At 31.2% G+C, this 21,994-nt stretch overlaps 1 protein-coding gene across 1 annotated transcript in view; it reads right to left on the bottom strand.

Annotated features, from left to right (window-relative positions):
• Positions 1-18,010, bottom strand: part of LOC129752594 (putative ankyrin repeat protein RF_0381) — a 53,875-nt gene extending 35,865 nt beyond the window's left edge. Inside the window, exons 1-2 of the mRNA XM_055748369.1 lie at positions 16,833-18,010; positions 16,153-16,523 (exon numbers count right to left, since the gene is read on the bottom strand). Of these exons, the coding sequence (XP_055604344.1) occupies positions 16,153-16,523; positions 16,833-17,826 (1,365 nt within the window). The 5' untranslated portion in view covers positions 17,827-18,010. The remainder of the gene's footprint in view (positions 1-16,152; positions 16,524-16,832) is intronic.
• Positions 18,011-21,994: the final 3,984 nt, after the last annotated feature.

The raw sequence follows: 21,994 nt of genomic DNA, 5'->3' as shown, positions 1-21,994 counted from the left end.
AAAATGACAAAATGACAAAAATGACAAAAATGACAAAAATGACAAAAATGACAAAAATGACAAAAATGACAAAAAATGGAAAAAAATGACAAAAATGACAAAAATGACAAAAATGACAAAAATGACAAAAATGACAAAAATGACAAAAATGGACAAAAATGACAAAAATGACAAAAATGACAAAAATGACAAAAAATGACAAAAATGACAAAATGACAAAATTGACAAAAATGACAAAAATGACAAAATTGACAAAAATGACAAAAATGACAAAATGACAAAAATGACAAAAATGACAAAAATGACAAAAATGACAAAAATGACAAAAATGACAAAAATGACAAAAAATGACGAAAATGACAAAAATGACAAAAATGACAAAAATGACAAAAATGACAAAAATGACAAAAATGACAAAAATGACAAAAATGACAAAAATGACAAAAATGACAAAAATGACAAAAATGACAAAAATGACAAAAATGACAAAAATGACAAAAATGACAAAAATGACAAAAATGACAAAAATGACAAAAATGACAAAAATGACAAAAATGACAAAAATGACAAAAATGACAAAAATGACAAAAATGACAAAAATGACAAAAATGACAAAAATGACAAAAATGACAAAAATGACAAAAATGACAAAAATGACAAAAATGACAAAAATGACAAAAATGACAAAAATGACAAAAATGACAAAAATGACAAAAATGACAAAAATGACAAAAATGACAAAAATGACAAAAATGACAAAAATGACAAAAATGACAAAAATGACAAAAATGACAAAAATGACAAAAATGACAAAAATGACAAAAATGACAAAAATGACAAAAATGACAAAAATGACAAAAATGACAAAAATGACAAAAATGACAAAAATGACAAAAATGACAAAAATGACGAAAAAGACAAAAATGACAAAAATGACAAAAAATGACAAAATTGACAAAATTGACAAAATTGACAAAATTGACAAAATTGACAAAATTGACAAAATTGACAAAATTGACAAAATTGACAAAATTGACAAAATTGAAAAAATTGACAAAATTGACAAAAATGACAAAATTGACAAAATTGACAAAATTGACAAAATTGACAAAATTGGCAAAATTGACAAAATTGACAAAATTGACAAAATTGACAAAATTGACAAAATTGACAAAATTGACAAAATTGACAAAATTGACAAAATTGACAAAATTGACAAAATTGACAAAATTGACAAAATTGACAAAATTGACAAAATTGACAAAATTGACAAAATTGACAAAATTGACAAAATTGACAAAATTGACAAAATTGACAAAATCTCCGATTAGTTGTAAATTATGTTATTTATATGAATACTAGCTGTTCCCATACGAACTCCGTTTCGCTTTCAACTTGGAACATGTTATGAACAGTTTGTATGAAAGTCAATAGCCAAATATTTTCCTGATGCATTTCCGAATTAATTGTTAAGTTATAATTGCAAAAATATTGAACGAACACCTCTTCTGTCGTCTGCTACTTCATTTGAAATCAGGAATGGATTGCTCGTACCAAAAAAAAAAGCCCCGTGTAAAAATTTCGAGTCGACCATCGCATAACAACGCAATTATTGCTAAAAAGTTAAACTCCTTTTGGTGAACTCTTATACAATCTTTGATATCTGAAGTCGATTGTCCGTCTCTGAAAACTACCGTGTGCAAATTTTCATCCCAATCCGATGTATAATAACGACGATATTTAAAAAATATTGTAAGGTTAATATGGACGACCCTATTGCCGGCCCCTTACGCTGAATTCAATACCTGAAATCGATTGATCGTCCCTCAAAATTTCGTGTACCAATTTCCTTTAAATAGATGTATAATAACGACAATATCGCATCAACAGTGAATAGTTTATATGGACGACCCCCTAGGCCAACCCCTGACTTTAATTTGGATAAGTGAATTCAATTGTTTGTCCCAAATAATCCCTATGTGCCAATTTTTAACCCAATCCGATGTATAAAAACAGCAAGTTGACTAAGATATTGAAAACTAAATATAGACAAACATCATTTCTTAGGAAGCTTGAAGAGATTTGGCCTAATAGTTTTATTTTCAGAAGATTAAACTTCTTTTTTATCTTTTCCATCCCTTATCTACTGAAAATATCTGTTGAAGATTATCCCACTTATCAATATGGATGATTTTGTTGAGCATGTTGAAAACTCACTTTGCATGTTTTCAACTGCATGTGTGTATTTTTTTCGCTTTTCAATTTCGCACTGTTGAATTTAGTTTACCTTAAATGTTGGAAGTTCTACTAATAGCTTTTTGAAGTTATCGAAAACAAATCATTCCGAAAACACCATATCAATATTATGAAAAAGGTTTTTTTTAGTTCTGTCTTTTTTCATGGGCACAAACATCCCATTAATAGATGGTAGAATCGACAAAATTGGTCATCAATGATAACTCAAAAGTTAGAAATTGGCCAGTGAAATCGAATTGGATAAAACTCAAAACCTCAAATTTTATTATCTTTTTAATTTCCTAATCCCCCATTAAAATTCCAATTGAAGCATTAAAATCGCAGCCTTGAACTTATGATCTCTGAATCTAAAAATTTTTCTTTCTCTATGAGGAATTCCAAAAATATAAAAATGGTTGACCTTCAAAGCCCCCCAGCAGCGGTAAAGAGCACTTTGAAAGCCACTACTATTCTAGTCAATATATTCCTAACAGGCTAGTTGTATTTTTCAATCAAAATGTAGGCTTATAAATATCTCGTACCGGTAGCATGTGCTTTGAACAGTAGAAGGTACAAAAAACACCCGCCAAAATTTTCACTTTCAAATTTTTAATGCTCAGCAAGCTTTGATTTGCTATCCACTACATGTGAGCTCTGGATGGTTGTTTCTAATAGCCTGCCCATGTTGATGGTGAAAATAATCCCGCCAACGAAACGAACGGAAACGAAAGTCGGTTCACAAAATGGGTGCCATGACTTTCGGTTCGGGGGAATAAAACCGTTGTTGTACGGACGACCGCCTTCAAAAGGGGTCATCCGAAAATCTAAAAACATTTTTCATCATTCCTGGTCCTAATGAGCACCCATGCCAAATTTCAGCTTTCTAGCTCTTAAGGCAGCTGAGCCTATTGAAGACAAACATACAAACGAACAAACAAACGGAAATTTCTTTTTATATATATAGATTTAGAATGATTCAAAATACTTTAATTCTTATTTTGGAATCCTTATTTCTTAAATTCATTTTGAATTTACTGCATTCGAATTTCCTTAATCAAATTTCAGAATTTATAATGCTCTCATTTGTTCATTATTTTGTGTCATATGTGTTCAAATATAATTTACAGCCTGTAAGAAAAACTACAATCCACTGTGAAGTGTATTAAATCGGGTTTTTCAAATTGCATTTGTTTTTTTCGTAGTTTGTAGCTGTTTTACAAAAATACATCAAAATCAAACTTTTATCATTTCATTTTCTTTGTAGTAAGACGTAAATTAGATCCCTGAATAAAAAAGCCATATCTTATGCAATTTTCTCTGAGGAATCCAATTAAGACTGTTGGAGCCATCGCGCGCTTCAGAAAATTGAGTTATGGCTGTTTTTCCCCTCGATTCCCCTATATTTTTCAATTCTTTCAGAAAAAAAGCTCAGGTGATTTTTTCGAGGTATTCAGCGAAGCATATTTGGGCCCCTACACGGATTAGAAACTGGAGTTATGGCTGTTTTACCCTCCATTTCTCAACTTGTGTCAATTTATTCAGAAATTTGAGGGTTTAAATCGCAATAATTTCAGTTTCTTATCCACGCGGTGGCTCAAATAACTTCGTTGAATTTCTGGGGAAAAAAAATTAGATAAGATGCGTCCCATTTAGTTCAGAATGTTCAACTCCGAACATGCTTTTTTTCTGAAATAATAGAAAAATGAGGGGGAATTGAGGGAAAAAACAAGCCATAACTCTATATTCCGAAGCTTTCGGTGGCTTAAAAAGCCTCAATATAATTTTTGGGAAAAAAAAATCACACGGATTACGTTCCATTTGGTTCGAAATTTTCAAGTCCGAACATGCATTTTCTTGACCATTTGAAAAATGTAAGGGAATTTAGGATAAAACAGTCATAATTCCATTTTCTGAAGCTTGCGGTGGCTCGAACAGCCTCCATTCAATTTCTTGAAAAATAATCACATTAGATACGTAACAGCTGGTTAAAAAATGTCAAGTCCAAAAATACTTTTTTTGCAATAATTGAAAAATATAGGGGAACTAGGGGTAAAAAAAAGCCAACACTCCATTTTTTCGGAGCTCGGCTCAAACCGCTTCCATTCGACTCTTCAGAAAACATTGCACAAGAAAAATCTATTTTGGTTCGAAACTTTTAAGTCTCAATATTTTTTTTTTCTGGACTATTTACAAAATAAATGGGAATTAGGAGTTTAAAAGGCACCATTCGTATTCGTAAGCTTGTGCGGCCTCTGAAACTACGTCCAATCGATTTTCTGGATGTTTTCGCTAAAGGATAGCATTTTTTGATGGATTTGTTATGTGTAGGAAGGAAGATATTGAATTTCTTCGCGGTTTATAAACTTTTTTACTCATTGTGCCTTGTTTGACTTTTTACTCAGTTAAAACCTCCAATTTTGAAGTTCCTTCTCAGCCTCCAACGAGACCGGTCGCTTTCGTGTTCGGTCCTCGTTAAACAAAGGCTATTGTTTTTCGAACTAAAAGTTTAAAGTGAGAGTGGCGCGATGAGTCCGTCGCCGGGTGAACCCCCCGATAGGACAATACCAACTTGGATGGATCCACAGAACCTGCACGGACGTTTATATTACTTGACCCTGAAAGCTGCAGATGGATGTAAACTTCCACAAAACCCATTTTTGATTGGGCGATCCGTGGAGCAAAAAGCGGGAGGAAAAATTGACGGCGCGTTCTTCGAGAAAAAACATGAGTGGTATGTGCTGAAGTGTAGGAGTAAAGAGCAGGTTAAAGAATTGGCAAAATTAACTTGTTTGACTGATGGCACTCCTATCATTATCGGACGCCATCCCAGTTTAAACAAACGTAAATGTGTTGTTACTTGCCACGAAGCCCTAGAAATGGAAGAAAAAGTGTTGTTGGATGAGTTGTCGCCCCAAAAAGTGATTGACGTACGCAGAATAACCAAAAAAACGCCCACTGGAATAATTGGTACATCTACACTGATACTAACTATCAGTAGTACCGTCATTCCGGAATTTATCCACTTTGGATTTCTCCGAGTGCGAACTCGGTTATACTACCCGCTGCCCCTACTGTGTAGGAACTGTTTAAAGTACGGACACACGAAAAAGAATTGCACCAGCCCTCTTTCGTGCAGTAAGTGTAGTTCACAAAACCATAACAGCGAGGACTGCAAGAATCACCCATTCTGCGGGAATTGTGAACAAGAAGGCCATTCACCCATTAATCGAGCATGTCCAATCTGGCTAGCCGAAACAGCAGCAATAAAAATTAGCACCGAGAAGTACATCTCAATTGCCGCCGCCCGAAAACTGATCCAGCAAACCATCAGCAAACAACCAACATTCGCCAGCATTCTAAAGACGACGGACGGAGCACCAACCTAAAACAAAGGACAATAGAAATTCGCAACCAACAGTCGAGAGAACAACAGACCGAAGAAAAATACCAACAGCAGCAGCCAACACAACAGAAGCGGACAAACCAACAGACTGCAAACCTCAAACCAGCGTCTCCTCCTCGGAAACGAATTACCCCTCAACCCTCACCGGCTCAATCATCGGACGAGGCAGATGATCGTAGCAACACAAAAGGATCCCCCAGGTACCCGATCAAGGGAACAGTTATTGTTAAAAACTCCAATTCCCTCCCAACGCCCCCTTCCTTCTCCTTACCCCTTCCAACCACCCCCTAGTCTTAAGAAAACCCCTGACCCTCGGCCCACTAAAACTTTGATCAAAAAGTAAATGGCCTAATAAATTTATTTGAATTAAAAAAAAAAAAAAAAAATAAAACCTCCAATTTTGATGATAATTATCCTTTAAATGTAAAATTGATCATTTTCATCCTTAAATGATAAAATATAAGGAATAATCCGTTATATTTGTGTTCAAATCACCTTTACGTAAATCACACAAAATTTCGATGGAGAACCCCATTAAGAGCAACAATTATGAAAAGGTAAATTTCTTTCAAACGAAATGATTATTGGCGGTAAGTTATCAGTTTTTTATTTAAAATATTAATCTTTTAGCAGCGAAAAATCCTTTTGGAACACATATAATACAATTTTTTTTTAAAGTCCTCTGTTTTCTCAAAACTTATTAACTTATTTATATCCGATTACTTTATGACATCTCTCGCCGTCTCAGTGGTGCAAGGACTTATGCAAGAATGCCGCTGAAAGACCGAGCAGGTCAGTTATTGACCGATCGAACAGATCAGCTCAAACGATGGACTGAGCACTTCGAACAACTCTTCCGAGTCACGAATAGCGATGGCCAACAGAATCTGCAGCTCGAAGCGCAACAGTAAGTCGCATAAATGGCGTAAACTCGGAAGCGCCCTCGCTGGCTGAAATGGAAGCGGCAATCAGAAACATGAAATCCAACAAAGCACCTGGGATCGATTGCATCCCTGCTGAAATGCTGAAAGCCGACCCTGCCCTGTCAGCACAAATGTTGCACCATCTTTTTTGCTGACATCTGGGATACTGCAACATTCCGGCCGACTGGATGCAGGGTATCCTCGTAAAGGTCCCGAAGAAAGGAGACCTGGCAGGAATGCGATAACTGGCGAGGCATAACGTTGATCTGTACAACCCTCAAAGTACTCTGCAAAGTGATCCTGAACAGGATCCAGGAGAAAATCGACGCTACACCTCCGACGGCAACAAGCTGGATTCCGATCCGACGATCATGTGTGGACCACATCACAACGCTACGAATCATATTGGAACAAATCAACGAATTGCAGGACTCTCTTCTGCTGGTGTTCGTTCATTTCGAAAAGCATTCGACCGAATTAACCATGAAAACATCTGGGCGGCTCTAAGGCGAAGAGGAGTACCAGAGAAACTAGTCCATCTCATCTACGAGGCATTTTCGTGCAAGGTCTTGCACGACTGTGTCTTGTCCGACCCAATCCCGATAACTGCTGGAGTGAGACAAGGATGTATTCTATCACCGCTTACTTTTTCTAATCGTAATGGATGAGATTTTGATTGGATCGATTGACTGTGCACCGAACCGAGGATTGCCGTGGAATCCTTCAACAATGGAGCAACTGAACGACCTTGACCTGGCTGGACGATATTGTTTTGCTCGCGCAAACACAACCAGATATGCAGAGCAAACTCGACGACCTCACCGAAAGTTCCAAGGCAGCAGGTCTCAAAGTCAATGTCGGAAAGACCAAGTCGATGGAGATCAACACAGGAATATCCCTCCAGTTTCGTGGTAGCTGGCAACAAGTTGAGAAAGTGAAGTGCTTCCAGTATCTGCTAGCCAGATAACGCCCTGATGGTGGTACCAGAAAAGACATCGAAACCCGGATCAGAAAGGCCCGATTTGCGTTTGCGAGTCTCCGAAACATCTGGCGGTCACGAACAAAAATCCGAATCTTCAACTCAAACGTCAAATCCGTATTGCTGTACGGGTGCGAAACTTGGTGCACATATGCGGTGACGACGCGAAAACTGCAAGTATTTGTAAACCGCTGCCTGCGGAATATCCATCCGCGCTTGTGGCCTGGCAACTGGATCTCGAATGAGGAACTACATCGCCCGGTGTCCATCAAAAGGCGCTAGAAATCGAGATTCGGGAACGTAAGTGGAGATGGATTGGGCACACGCTGCGAAGAGATGAAACGAGATTTGCAGAGAGGCGCTAGATTGGAATCCAGAAGGTCATCGAAGAAGAGGCAGACCCAGAAATTCGTGGCGGCGAAGCCTAGCCGCTGAAATCCGAACTGTCGACGAGAATCTTGACTGGGGCCAGTGTGAAGACGCTGGCTCCGGATCGTCAACAGTGGAGGTCTTTTACCACGGCCCTATGCACCGGAGGATCGGCGCGGGATCATTAAGTAGTAAGTAAAATTGCTGCTCTCATGCTGGGTAGGGAAAATTGAAGCTTATTGGAAAAAATAATGTGTTACTAGGATCAACTCATCTAGCAATAGCATGTATCCTGACAAGTTAAAGACAAAAATCAAAAAATGAATATTTTAAATATTGTCGATTATAAGTTTATGCATCATTCAATTCCACTTGCCGTTCCAAATGTTCTTTTCCTATGAATTAACTGGCATATAATCGTTTTTTCATTCAATTGGATAATATCATCATCATTACAATCATTAATCTATTTGTCTATAATTTAATATCTTTCATTTCATAGTATTTCTTATAAAGTTTAATACTGACAAATTAGGATAGAAAAAAGAGAAAAATGAAATAGTAGATAGACATAATTGACAAAATTGACAAAACTAACTAAATTGAGACCCAAATTTACAAAATTGTAAACAATTGACAAACTGGCTAATTAACTATACGTCAAAAATGATTAAATTCACAAAATTGACACAACTATCCAAATGGACAAAAGGACAAAATTTACAAAATTTACAAATTTACAAATTTATAAAATTTACAAAATTTACAAAATTTACAAAATTTACAAAATTTACAAAATTTACAAAATTTACAAAATTTACAAAATTTACAAATTTACAAAATTTACAAAATTACAAAATTTACAAAATTTACAAAATTACAAAATTTACAAAATTTACAAAATTTACAAAATTTACAAAATTTACAAAATTTACAAAATTTACAAAATTTACAAAATTTACAGAATTTACAAAATTAACAAAATTTACAAAATTTACAAAATTTACAAAATTTACAAAATTTACAAAATTTACAAAATTTACAAAATTTACAAAATTTACAAAATTTACAAAATTTACAAACAATTTACAAAATTTACCAATACAAATTACAAATTTACAAAATTTACAAAATTTACAAAATTTACAAAAATTTACAAAATTACAAAATTTACAAAAATTTACAAAATTTACAAATTTACAAAATTTACAAAATTTACAAAATTTACAAAATTTACAAAATTTACAAATTTACAAAATTTACAAAATTTACAAAATTACAAAATTTACAAAATTTACAAACTACAAAATTTACAAAATTTACAAAATTTACAAAATTACAAAATTTACAAAATTTACAAAATTTACAAAATTTACAAAATTTACAAAATTTAACAAAATTTACAAAATTACAAAATTTACACATTACAAATTTACAAAATTTACAAAATTAATTACCAAAATTTACAAAATTACAAAATTTACAAAATTTAAAAATTTACAAAATTTACAAAATTTACAAAATTTACAAAATTTACAAAATTTACAAATTTACAAAATTTACAAAATTTACAAAATTTACAAAATTACAAAATTTACAAAATTTACAAAATTTACAAAATTTACAAAATTACAAAATTACAACAATTTACAAAATTTACAAAATTTACAAAATTACAAAATTTACAAAATTTACAAAATTTACAAATTTACAAAATTTACAAAATTTACAAAATTTACAAAATTTACAAAATTTACAAAATTTACAAAATTTACAAAATTTACAAAATTTACAAATTTTACAAAATTTACAAAATTTACAAAATTTACAAAATTTACAAAATTTACAAAATTTACAAAATTTACAAAATTTACAAAATTTACAAAATTTACAAAATTTACAAAATTTACAAAATTTACAAAATTTACAAAATTTACAAATTTACAAAATTTACAAAATTTACAAAATTTACAAAATTTACAAAATTTACAAAATTTACAAAATTTACAAAATTTACAAATTTACAAAATTACAAAATTACAAAATTTACAAAATTTACAAAATTACAAAATTTACAAAATTTACAAATTACAAATTTACAAAATTTACAAAATTTACAAAATTTACAAAATTTACAAAATTTACAAAATTTACAAATTACAAAATTTACAAATTTACAAAATTTTACAAAATTTACAAATTTACAAAATTTACAAAATTACAAAATTTACAAAATTTACAAATTTACAAAATTTACAAAATTTACAAAATTTACAAATTTACAAAATTTACAAATTTACAAAATTTACAAATTTACAAAATTTACAAAATTTAATTACAAAATTTACAAAATTTACAAAATTTACAAAATTTACAAAATTTACAAAATTTACAAAATTTACAAAATTTACAAAATTTACAAAATTTACAAAATTTACAAATTTACAAAATTTACAAAATTTACAAAATTTACAAAATTTACAAAATTTACAAAATTTACAAAATTTACAAAATTTACAAAATTTACAAAATTTACAAAATTTACAAAATTACAAATTTACAAATTCACAAAATTTACAAAATTTACAAATTTACAAAATTTACAAAATTTACAAAATTTACAAAATTTACAAAATTTACAAAATTTACAAAATTTACAAAATTTACAAAATTTACAAAATTTACAAAATTTACAAAATTTACAAAATTTACAAAATTACAAAATTTACAAAATTTACAAAATTTACAAAATTTACAAAATTTACAAAATTTACAAAATTTACAAAATTTACAAAATTTACAAAATTTACAAAATTTACAAATTTACAAAATTTACAAAATTTACAAAATTTACAAAATTTACAAAATTTACAAAATTTACAAAATTTACAAAATTTACAAAATTTACAAAATTTACAAAATTTACAAAATTTACAAAATTTACAAAATTTACAAAATTTACAAAATTTACAAACAAAATTTACAAAATTTACAAAATTTACAAAATTTACAAAATTTACAAAATTTACAAAATTTACAAAATTTACAAAATTTACAAAATTTACAAAATTTACAAAATTTACAAAATTTACAAAATTTACAAAATTTACAAAATTTACAAAATTTACAAAATTTACAAAATTTACAAAATTTACAAAATTTACAAAATTTACAAAATTTACAAAATTTACAAAATTTACAAAATTTACAAAATTTACAAAATTTACAAAATTTACAAAATTTACAAAATTTACAAAATTTACAAAATTTACAAAATTTACAAAATTTACAAAATTTACAAAATTTACAAAATTTACAAAATTTACAAAATTTACAAAATTTACAAAATTTACAAAATTTACAAAATTTACAAAATTTACAAAATTTACAAAATTTACAAAATTTACAAAATTTACAAAATTTACAAAATTTACAAAATTTACAAAATTTACAAAATTTACAAAATTTACAAAATTTACAAAATTTACAACATTTACAAAATTTACAAAATTTACAAAATTTACAAAATTTACAAAATTTACAAAATTTACAAAATTTACAAAATTTACAAAATTTACAAAATTTACAAAATTTACAAAATTTAAAAAATTTACAAAATTTACAAAATTTACAAAATTTACAAAATTTACAAAATTTACAAAATTTACAAAATTTACAAAATTTACAAAATTTACAAAATTTACAAAATTTACAAAATTTACAAAATTTACAAAATTTACAAAATTTACAAAATTTACAAAATTTACAAAATTTACAAAATTTACAAAATTTACAAAATTTACAAAATTTACAAAATTTACAAAATTTACAAAATTTACAAAATTTACAAAATTTACAAAATTTACAAAATTTACAAAATTTACAAAATTTACAAAATTTACAAAATTTACAAAATTTACAAAATTTACAAAATTTACAAAATTTACAAAATTTACAAAATTTACAAAATTTACAAAATTTACAAAATTTACAAAATTTACAAAATTTACAAAATTTACAAAATTTACAAAATTTACAAAGTTTTAAAAATTTAAAAATTTACAAAATTTACAAAATTTACAAAATTTACAAAATTTATAAAATTTACAAAATTTACAAAATTTACAATAAATTGAATTGACAAAATTGACAAAAATGATGAAATAGACATAATTGACAAAATGACAAAATTGATAATATTGACATTTCAAAGTTGTCAAAATGTTTAATATCTATAGTTAATTCGATAGATTATTGTAATCTACGTTGAAACATCGTATTTTAGTCTAGCAGTTGCGAATTTACTTAATTTTTTTTTTCAATTCATTCGCTTCCTTTACTTGAGAGGTTGAATTATTTGAAACACATAGTTAGGCATCTATTTTCAAAATTATACTCTTCATTTTTAAGACCTTTTCTATTTTATAGATATAAGATCATAATGTCATAGAAACGGGATCATACAAGGTATCCCAGAATTCAATCATTCCAAATTTTTGAATCAGTCTACAATTATGTTATTATTTATGTGAAAATTATAATTATTTCAAAATACCTTCATCTTATGAAAAAATTTTAATCCTAATTTCTTAAATTCATTTAGGATTCACCACGTTCGAAAACTTTAATCATTACTCAGAATTTATAAATCTATCATTTATTCAGTATTTTGTGTCATGTGTATCCAAATATATTTTTTAGACTGTAAGAAAGGCTACAATCCACTGTTAAGAGTATTAAATCGGTTTTTTTTAAAATTATCCATCACAATGAAAAACGTAGTGGGTAATGGGGTTACTTGACCCTTTTCGCTTATTTCCATCATATTTTTCGGAAATTTTTGCAGACTGCCGTCTTTTGCATTTTTTGACAGCGAGTAATTTCAAATTTATATGCTGCAAAAGTTACTACAAGCGTTTTCGTGGGACTAAAAGAACTGATGTTAAAGAAGACTTGATACAAAAATCAGCGTACCCTTAGCTTTGGCAAAAATCATGCAGAATCTTATAATAAAAGTTCCTTTGACTTTTTTGGCCAAATTAGTTTTTATTTCACAGTTTATAAGTGTAAGACAAATAGAATTCTTGAAGTTTGTCTACTACTTTATTTTCATTGCATACTATAAGGTGCAATTTTTTTTTATTTTTAAATAGAAGCCTTTCTTTGAGTCCTTTTAAAATACAAATATTTCAGTATCGAGATAAAGCTGACGAATCAAGACTTCTTATTCTTCCCTATACGTATAAGCAAATCCCTAAAGCTCAAATATAAATATCAATTGATTCCTGTTGAAGCGTTTGAATTATATAGACATTCTGATTGGCAAGTTCTGGTATTAATTTCAATAGCATTACCTTGCACAATGGCACATAAACCGCGATTGAATTTAATATCAATTCAATATTACGTTTATGAAAATTTTGAATAAAATGAGACGTATCTTGTGTGATTTTTTTCGAGGAATCCAACTTCAGAAATTGGAGTTATGGCTGATGAATTTATAAGTCTCAATAAGTTTTTTTCTGAACTGTTTACAAAATATAATGGAATGGGGGGTTCAAAAGAAACCATAACTCCGTTTAAAAGCTTGTGTGGTCTCTGAATTTACATCCAAACGGTTTTCTGAACATTTTCACTAAAGGAAAGTATTTGTTCATAGAGTTGCTTTGTGTAGTAGTGAAGATCTTGAATTTCTTCGCGGTTTATACACCTTTTTCCCCATTTTACCTTGCTTGACATTTTTACTCAGTCAAATCCTAAAATGTTGATGATAATTTAATGTTCAATTTAAAATTGGTCATTACGTCCTGATTTGATTAAATATACTAGGAATAATCCGTGTTATTTGTGTTTTAATCATCTTTACGTGAATCATTAAAAACATCGATTTAAGACCTTTTTATAAGAAACAGTTTTGAAATGGTAAATTTCTTTCAAATGAAACTCTCATTGGCGGCTAGTTAAATGATTTTTATTTGAAATTTTTATCCTTCAGAAGCGAAAAACCTTTTTGGAACTACATATAATACAAAAACTTAAAACTCTGTTCAAAACTCAACTTTTTTAAGACCACTTTTTTCACGGAAGGGTAGTTTACTACGTTAAAGTATTAATTTTTGTTTTTCAAGTTTTTATTAATTAAAGTATTAATTTTTGTTTTTCAAGTTTTTATTACCTAAATTATTGCGCCTTATTTAATCAAGAATTTTCCTTTTCTCTGCTCCGAGTGTTGAATTTTTTAAAATATTATTTTATTCAACTGATCGAAAAAGATTGGAAGGCATTTTGATTGGATCATTAAAGTGGAATCAATTTCAGGTTTTGACCCTTCGTTTCATAAAGCAAAAAAAATTGCAACAATTAATGTATGGAAAAAGTAAAAAATTGTAGTTTATTTTAATTTGTTTTATGTACTCATCATTTTCAACTGTTTAAAATGATTTTTAGTGAAAAATAAAAAATCATGAAATGAAGGGTTAAATGAAAAAAACAACTAGCAGCAGTTTTTCATTAATTGAGAGTTTAAGTATTTTTAAATGGGCTACCAATAAAATTGTTAGATATGCAATCACCTTTGCGTAAAAATTTACTAAGTTTACCCGCTTTTTACCACTGTAGTGATCAAAATTATTATTATGATTATTTACTTAAGAAAGTAGGCGGGCTTAGAATTCAATAAAGAAAAATTGCAACTACGATTTGTAAAACAAGATTAACATTTTGGCAGGTTTCTCATTCAAAATAAATCCTTTTTTTTTAGCTTTTCACTGCTACAATAAAAAAGTTAGGTAATTTGACCCGCAACATCTTCCGTCTTTAGATTATAAAAAATAAATCCTGAATCAAGTTGACTGTGCTGTTAATTTACTATTAAAAAAAAGCTTATTAATTTTTTTATCTATTTACCGGGGGAATGGGGGAAGGGGGGGTGGCTTGGTTTCCAAACCCACATCGCAGGTATAAGCAATTTCTCCAGTTCAGCTACAATTTTTGCCACCGCATTTTCAATCGTTGTTTCACCTAATGCGTTATTTTGATTAATGTGCTTTATACGTTCTGAACATTCCATTAAAATCTCTTCCACCTTTGGATAGTAATACAATTTAAAGTCAGCTGAATTCAAAGTTCTTAGAAACGAGATATCAGAGATGGTTATGCATGGATATAGACGTTTTAAAATAAGCAATCCGACAATGAGATAATTCTGCGCTATAACTGCCGAATCCAACGCAGTTAGACCTATACCATTGCGTAGGTATATCGGCATCTGCTCCATTTTTGAACAAAACATCAATCATAGCTTCTGCAAGCAAGAATCCATTTACATAGTGAAGTGCCGTGTTGCCATCATTGTCTTTCTGATTAATGAGCTTATCATTTTTTTTTAATATCGCTTCAATCATGTTAGGGAATGCATCAAACTTAACAGCTAAATGTAAACCGGTTCGACCAAATTCGTCAGAAAGAGATGGATTTGCTTCGTATTGTAAAAGAAGATTTCCTAATATTATTCTCAATAATTCCGATGATTTTAGTGCCAAGTGGAATGCAGTATTTCCTGAATGATCTCTTATATTAGGATCTGCACCCATGGCTAGTAGTTGTTTTGCCCAGAATTCTAATTCATAACTCCTGAACTCCTGTTTTGTATCCTCCGATGATGAACAAGCGATATGAAGCGCTGTCTGTCCATAAATATTTATTTTGTTAACAACATCAGTCTGTGTATTGGCGATTGCCTTAAATTGTCTAAACTCTTGAAAACCTAGCCAAGGCCAATGCAAGACTGTCTCGCCTTTTGCATTAGCAAAAAATAAATTTGCTCCCCTTTCCACAAGATATTCGGATACATATTGATCTTTTCTGCGCCATGCGTAGTGCAATGGAGTACTACCGTATTGATCGCTTGCATTTAAATCGGCTCCATTACAAAGCAGAATTTCTATGCATTCAACTATATATTTTTCTCTTTGAAGTTTCATTACTGTACTGTGAACCGCAGTTCTGCATTTGTTATCCTTCATATTTACGAGTTCATGAGGTTTCTCAGCGTGTTGTAAAAGAATTTCCACAATTGATGGTTCGTTAGATTCAACTGCCAAATGCAAAGCTGTTTGACCTTCATTGTTAGCTATGCACAGATTAATTTTGTGGTTCAGGAGAAGTTTTAAACACTCTAAACGTTTGTGTAAAGTTTCAACTTTAATCAAAAGTTCACTGCAATCATATTCCATTTTTGATACTCCGATACATGTTTGGTGAAGCGCAGTATTGCCGTTGTTATCCTTTAGGTTGATAAAATCTCGAAAGCGTTTACGAGTGTGTTGCAAAAGAACTTTCACCAATGATGGATTATTATTTTCTACGGCCAAATGTAAAGCAGTTTGTCCATACTTATTTTTTAAAAGTGGATCAATTTGGTACTTCAAAAGAATTCTAACACACGCTAGATTTCCTTGCTTCACCGCAAAGTGTAAAGCGGTTTGTTCTAGATTATCGCGTTCATTAAGATTAACTCTTTGGTCAATAAACATTTTTTTCAGAGGACAATCTGTTTCTTCCTTTTCCTTGCAGACTTCACAAAGTTCTGTTATGCAATTTCCAAAACTTTTGTCTAAAAATTCAGTTTTAAATTTTGTATGAACAGTGTGCTTAAGAATATGTAATAAAACTGATGGATCATTTGATTGTGTACCCAAATGAAAAATTGTTTCTCCGTCTACATTTTTTGTAGACGGATTAATTTTTTGCTTCAACAGAAATTTTACCTTTTCAATATTTCGTTCTATCAAAGCTCTATACAATAAATATATATTTAATTGAATGTTAACACAAGTATCAGCTACTTCTATTTTAGCAACATCTCTGTAAAGTGTAATTTGATGCCCCGTGTGAATTGCAAATTGATCAGCCCAGAGCAAACCTTTTTGATCCTCAGCATAAGCTTTGTTGGGATTTATTCCACACTTCAACAAAATTTCCACACATTTCAGTTTTTTGTTATCCACGGCCCAGTGCAAAGCCGTTCGACCTGTTTTATCACATATATACGGATCAGCTCCGTTTTCAAGCAAAATTTGTAGGCATCGATCTCTCTGTTGATCTTTTTTACAGGCTTCGAAAAGCGTTTTGTCGCCGGACATATGTTTCTGGATGATATGTTCCGTGACTTCGGCAGCTCTTTTCCAAATTTGCCTTAAAAAATAATAAGCTTTCGATTCCCCGGCCCGATGCCTATCTATTGGACTGTCATTGCGGTCCTTTCCATGATTCAATAAAATTTCTAAAGATTCTAGTTCCTTGTGAATCACTGCCCAGTCCAAGCTAGAAACACTGGAAAAACTATGGATGCAATTTGTTCTTTGATAATCGATTTGAGAAGCTACAATAAGCGCAGTGTTTCCGTTTTTGTCTTTTTTATTGACCAAATCAGTGTATTCTGCGGAATTTTGCAAAATAAGTTTCACTACCTCACCATTGCATTTTTGCACAGCCAAATGTAATGCTGTTTTGCCATCTGAATTTTCAATTGAGGGATTTACTCCGTAGTCAAACAAAAGTTTAACTGAATGAATGTACCCTTCTAAAACTGCCAAATGTAGAGGAGTTTGGCCGGAATCATCGAGGGCGTAAGGATCAGCCTTATTGTCCATCAAAATTTTGGTCAAATGAATCGAGTTCACCGCATAATGTAGAGGTGTTTTTCCTTCGCCATCTTTAAGATTCATTTCAGGGTTTTTCTTGATAATCTCACGAACACATTCCTCATCGCCCATTTTCACAGCTAAGTGAAGCGCATTTTCGAGGGTACTGAATGGTTCAGCATTTGATATAATCCACCGTGCTATTTTCTTTGAGCGGCTTTTGCAGGCCAATTGATAAAATTCGTTCAATTCAGAACGATTGAAGTATGCCATTTTCACTTCAAATACATAGTCATTATTACGTTCATTTTCTCTCTTTAGAAATTCAAATGCAAATTGCCGATCAGTTTTCACTGCATAATCAAACAATAAATCCGCAACGTTTGATTTGTATGAGAATTCAAGAATTTTGTAATCTAGCTTCACTTTTCCGTCCAGCAATTCTTGAACAATTTCAAGATTACCTCTCTCAACAGCATAAAACAATGCGCTGTTGCCTTCTGTATCTGTAAGATTCAATTTGGCTCCTTTCTCAACTAAAAGCTTAACAACATCTGTTCTTTCATTCATGCTTGCCACATGTAATGCGCTTTGACCTTCTGTGTCAACAATGTTGATATCGGCTCCTCGATCAATAAGAAAGGAAACAGTATCAACTTGGCCGCTCATTGAAGACAAGTATAACGGACTCTGGCCAAAATACACATCATCATCATCAAAGGGAGCCCCTTTATCAAGTAAAATTTCACAAATGTCATTATTTCCATAGTAAGCTGCCATAGGAAGCGCCACATCTCCAAGATAGCTTTTAATAATCGAAGGATCAATTTCAATCATTCGGCGTACTAGTTTGGTACAATTATACTGACCAGCCCACACCAAACAATTAGGTAAGGTCATCAATGCGTTTATAAATTGATTGGGAATGCCATTTTTATCAAATTCTGCCATCTCGTAAATGAATTAACGTCCTTATGTATGAAAATATCCGTGTATATGCCTTGTATGGTATTATTCGATGCAGTTTCGTTTGTTGGAAAGTGTAAATCTATTTCTTTTTGATCCATACTCTTGAGACAATCGAAAAAATACCTTGCAGCAAAATATTCTGCAAATGATTGATGAATAAATATTGGTGCTTGGGAAGAAATTTTCGAAACTAGAAACGTATCTTGATGCTCGTATTTGTTTTTAAACTGCTCTAAAATTTTTCCAACCCCAGGGAATATTTTCATGTTTGACTTTCCGCAGATAACTAGAATACCTAGCTTATTATGCATTTCAAGAAATACTTGGTACTTGAGACCATCTCTGCTTAGTTCATTCCTTAAAAGTTTTTTCGCTTTTTGCGGATCTATTGCACTCATTTCTTTGCTCAGAAATGAGCTGTATATAAACTCTTCATAGAGCTTCGCAATATTGATCGTTTCGTGGAGGTTTTGTTGGAGTATTTCCTCATTTTTAGACGTCTAAAAATTCTCGACTGAACCTCGATAAAGTGTTGCAAACAATCTGAGTAGTATAGGGACTCCGAAATTATAACAAAAACGGCTCAACTTGTTAAGCTTGCTCAAAATTGAATCCATGAATTTTTTTAGTGATTCAGAAATATTGTTTACTTCTACATTCAATAAAAAGGCCAGCATTGTTTTCTGATCGCATTCGGGAAGCTCAAAGAGATCGTAAAATTTTGCACATTTAAATTTTTCCTTTAATTCTTCTTCCCGATATTCGCGGGTATTTATGAATACGTGAGCATTTTGGGACAGCTTTTCGATAAACTTCAGTACTTGATCTTTATCAACATGTGGCACTTCGTCAAAACCATCAAGAAAAACAAAGATTCTGCAAATGGAGTTTATCCTGCACTGTTGTAGGTACATTTCATCAAATTTATTTAACTTAAAATTGTTTTTGAGATCTAATGCGTCTGACTCATTACCTTCGAAATCCTGTTCACAACCTTCAAAATCCTGTAGTTTGAGAAACAGCACCCAATATGTCGGAAACATGGATTTTGTTTTCCTTGCTAGGCTTGTCCATAAAGTAGTTTTACCGTTTCCTGGAACCGAGGACAAAACTATTACTTGAGGTTTGTTGAACGAGGCAATCTGTTCCAAGAAACTCCGTTCATCAAAATCTGCATTTTTGATTTGTTTTTCTTTTGCAGGAATAAATTTGCCATATATTCTAGCTATATTAGATAAAGCTTCTACCATACGTAAACTATCTATTCTTAATTTTTTTTGACGTAGCAATTCATCTGCATCTACCCTCATTGTTCGTTGAAGGTAAAGTTCGCTTGTCAAACCATCTTTATCAACCCTAATTGTTCGTGGAAGATAAAGTTCGCTTGTCAAATCTGGTAAATCAGGTCCAATTTGTAAGCTAGTTTCGTTTTGAATTATATGTTCCAAAACTTCACCCTGTAACAACTTCTGAAATCCATCGTTCAGCTGAAGCAATTCAGACAGTTCTACTTCATGCTTTTGGAACGAAACGATTCGTTTCATCAATATCCGCTGACATGATTCGTCTAAGGAATCCCAATCACTTTTTTCATCTTCAATCACAGTAAATTCTTTCAAAAGGCCTATATTTTCATTGGCATTCGTCTGGACAATCAACTTTATCGAATCATTTTTTTTAATTTCCGTTAACATCTCATCAAAGCGATCCAGCCTGGAATTGTTTGTTGCGAGAAAAATGTAATGTTCATCTTTGATGGTTTTCAATAAACTATAAAGATCCGATCGATCAGTTTCAGAACTTAGATCTTTCAAATAAAAGCAACTGTGACGATAGGGCTGTAGTTTTTCAAGATATTTGAGGCGAGTAAGCAATCCGCCAGGAGTACTGCTTACTCAGTGCTCGAAACATTCACAGTCATTGACAGAGAGCGGATTGAATGTGAGAGAAAAAGCTGTCACTTTCATCTCCTTCGTCAGTCAATGAAATGTACTCAGCATGGAGAGGATGACCTTCATGTTGACTGTGAATGTCTTCTCCTTTCTTTCACCATTCGTTCCACACTCATTCGTTCCGCAAAGTCGTGACAGGATCAAACTTAGAAAAATCGTTCAGCTGGGCCCTCTTTGAATGTGTGAACCAATCATATTCGCCTAGCTAGGTTACTTTTCATGAACCAAATGAAGCGATCAATATTAATAGCGGCTTAACGGTAAACGATAGCAACTTGATGTCTTCGAAGCAATTTATCAACGCAACAAAAGCTTTCATATTCTATTGAAAAATAAATGATTAATTTACTAAGATGGGAGATAAAATAATTATTGCTAAAAATATTTAATTAAGACACTTGATACATTGAACAAAGGTAAAGATTGTGCATTTCTTACAAACTTCGTCGAGGGCATGATTGCGATCAGATGAAAAATATGAATGAAACAAGCATTTTAAAAATAAACATGTCATGCAACTATAACATCAAGAGATCGACTGAGTTTCTATGTTTTTATACTGGATGTTATTGATCAACATTATTTTTCACTAGATTTACTGCAAACTTCCAATTAAAATTTAGGATTTTTTCTTATCTACACACTAAGATTGCGATTATTCCGCTCGGGACCCAGTTCCGATATTTTTTGCCCCTGGAGTTTGGCACTACAATTAACATTCCTTTGATATTGATATTAATAAATAATAATAATGTCTTCAAAATGATCTTCTTCTTCTCCTCGTTTAGCAATGGCCGGATCGATGACATACACAGCAAAAAAAGTGTTGCGATATTACATCAAAAACGTGCACATAACTTGAGTCGCTAAAGGTATCTAATATTACATTGTTTTGATGTACCAAGTAACTACCCGTTTTGGATGTAGAAAAATACACTGAATATATGTAACGCAGTAGACATGATCAAGTACAGAGATAAAATACATCTCGTGATAAAATCACTAACCATCATCATTTTTAAAATTTGAATGATTTCTGATATGTTGAAATAATTCGACAATTCAAATTAAAGATTCATAATTTAGGCCTCTACTTATGTATGTATGTAGGATGGGTTCAGAAAATTTTATCAGAGTAAATCAAACCATTAAAAACTAAAGAGATAATTTTATTCCATGAATAATATGACGAACTAACAAATGAAGGATAGAAGCATTAAAATGGATTCAATCACTTGTGCGTCGGTGGACCTTTGGTAATCCTGTTGAAATCATATCCTTACTTTAAAAGGAAACTGGAAAGGGGGCATTCGACCTTCAGCCAGACATTTACACGCGAAAAAAACACTGATTGGCTAGGTTCCATATCCGTTTAATCTGTCCTTTTGAAGGCAATTTGTCATGTACTTTCGCGTTTGCAAACGGTCCATTTCCATTTCCATTTCTGTAAACATTGAATGAAAAAGTTTACAGCGAGTATAAACATTTGTACGCAGAATACTCACCTCAAATATAACTGT

The sequence above is a fragment of the Uranotaenia lowii genome, chromosome 3 (genome assembly GCF_029784155.1).
Source record: "Uranotaenia lowii strain MFRU-FL chromosome 3, ASM2978415v1, whole genome shotgun sequence".
Classification (NCBI taxonomy): Eukaryota; Metazoa; Arthropoda; class Insecta; order Diptera; family Culicidae; genus Uranotaenia; species Uranotaenia lowii.
The sequence above is the reverse complement of the archived record's forward strand: the minus strand, read 5'-3'. Positions and strand labels throughout refer to the sequence as shown.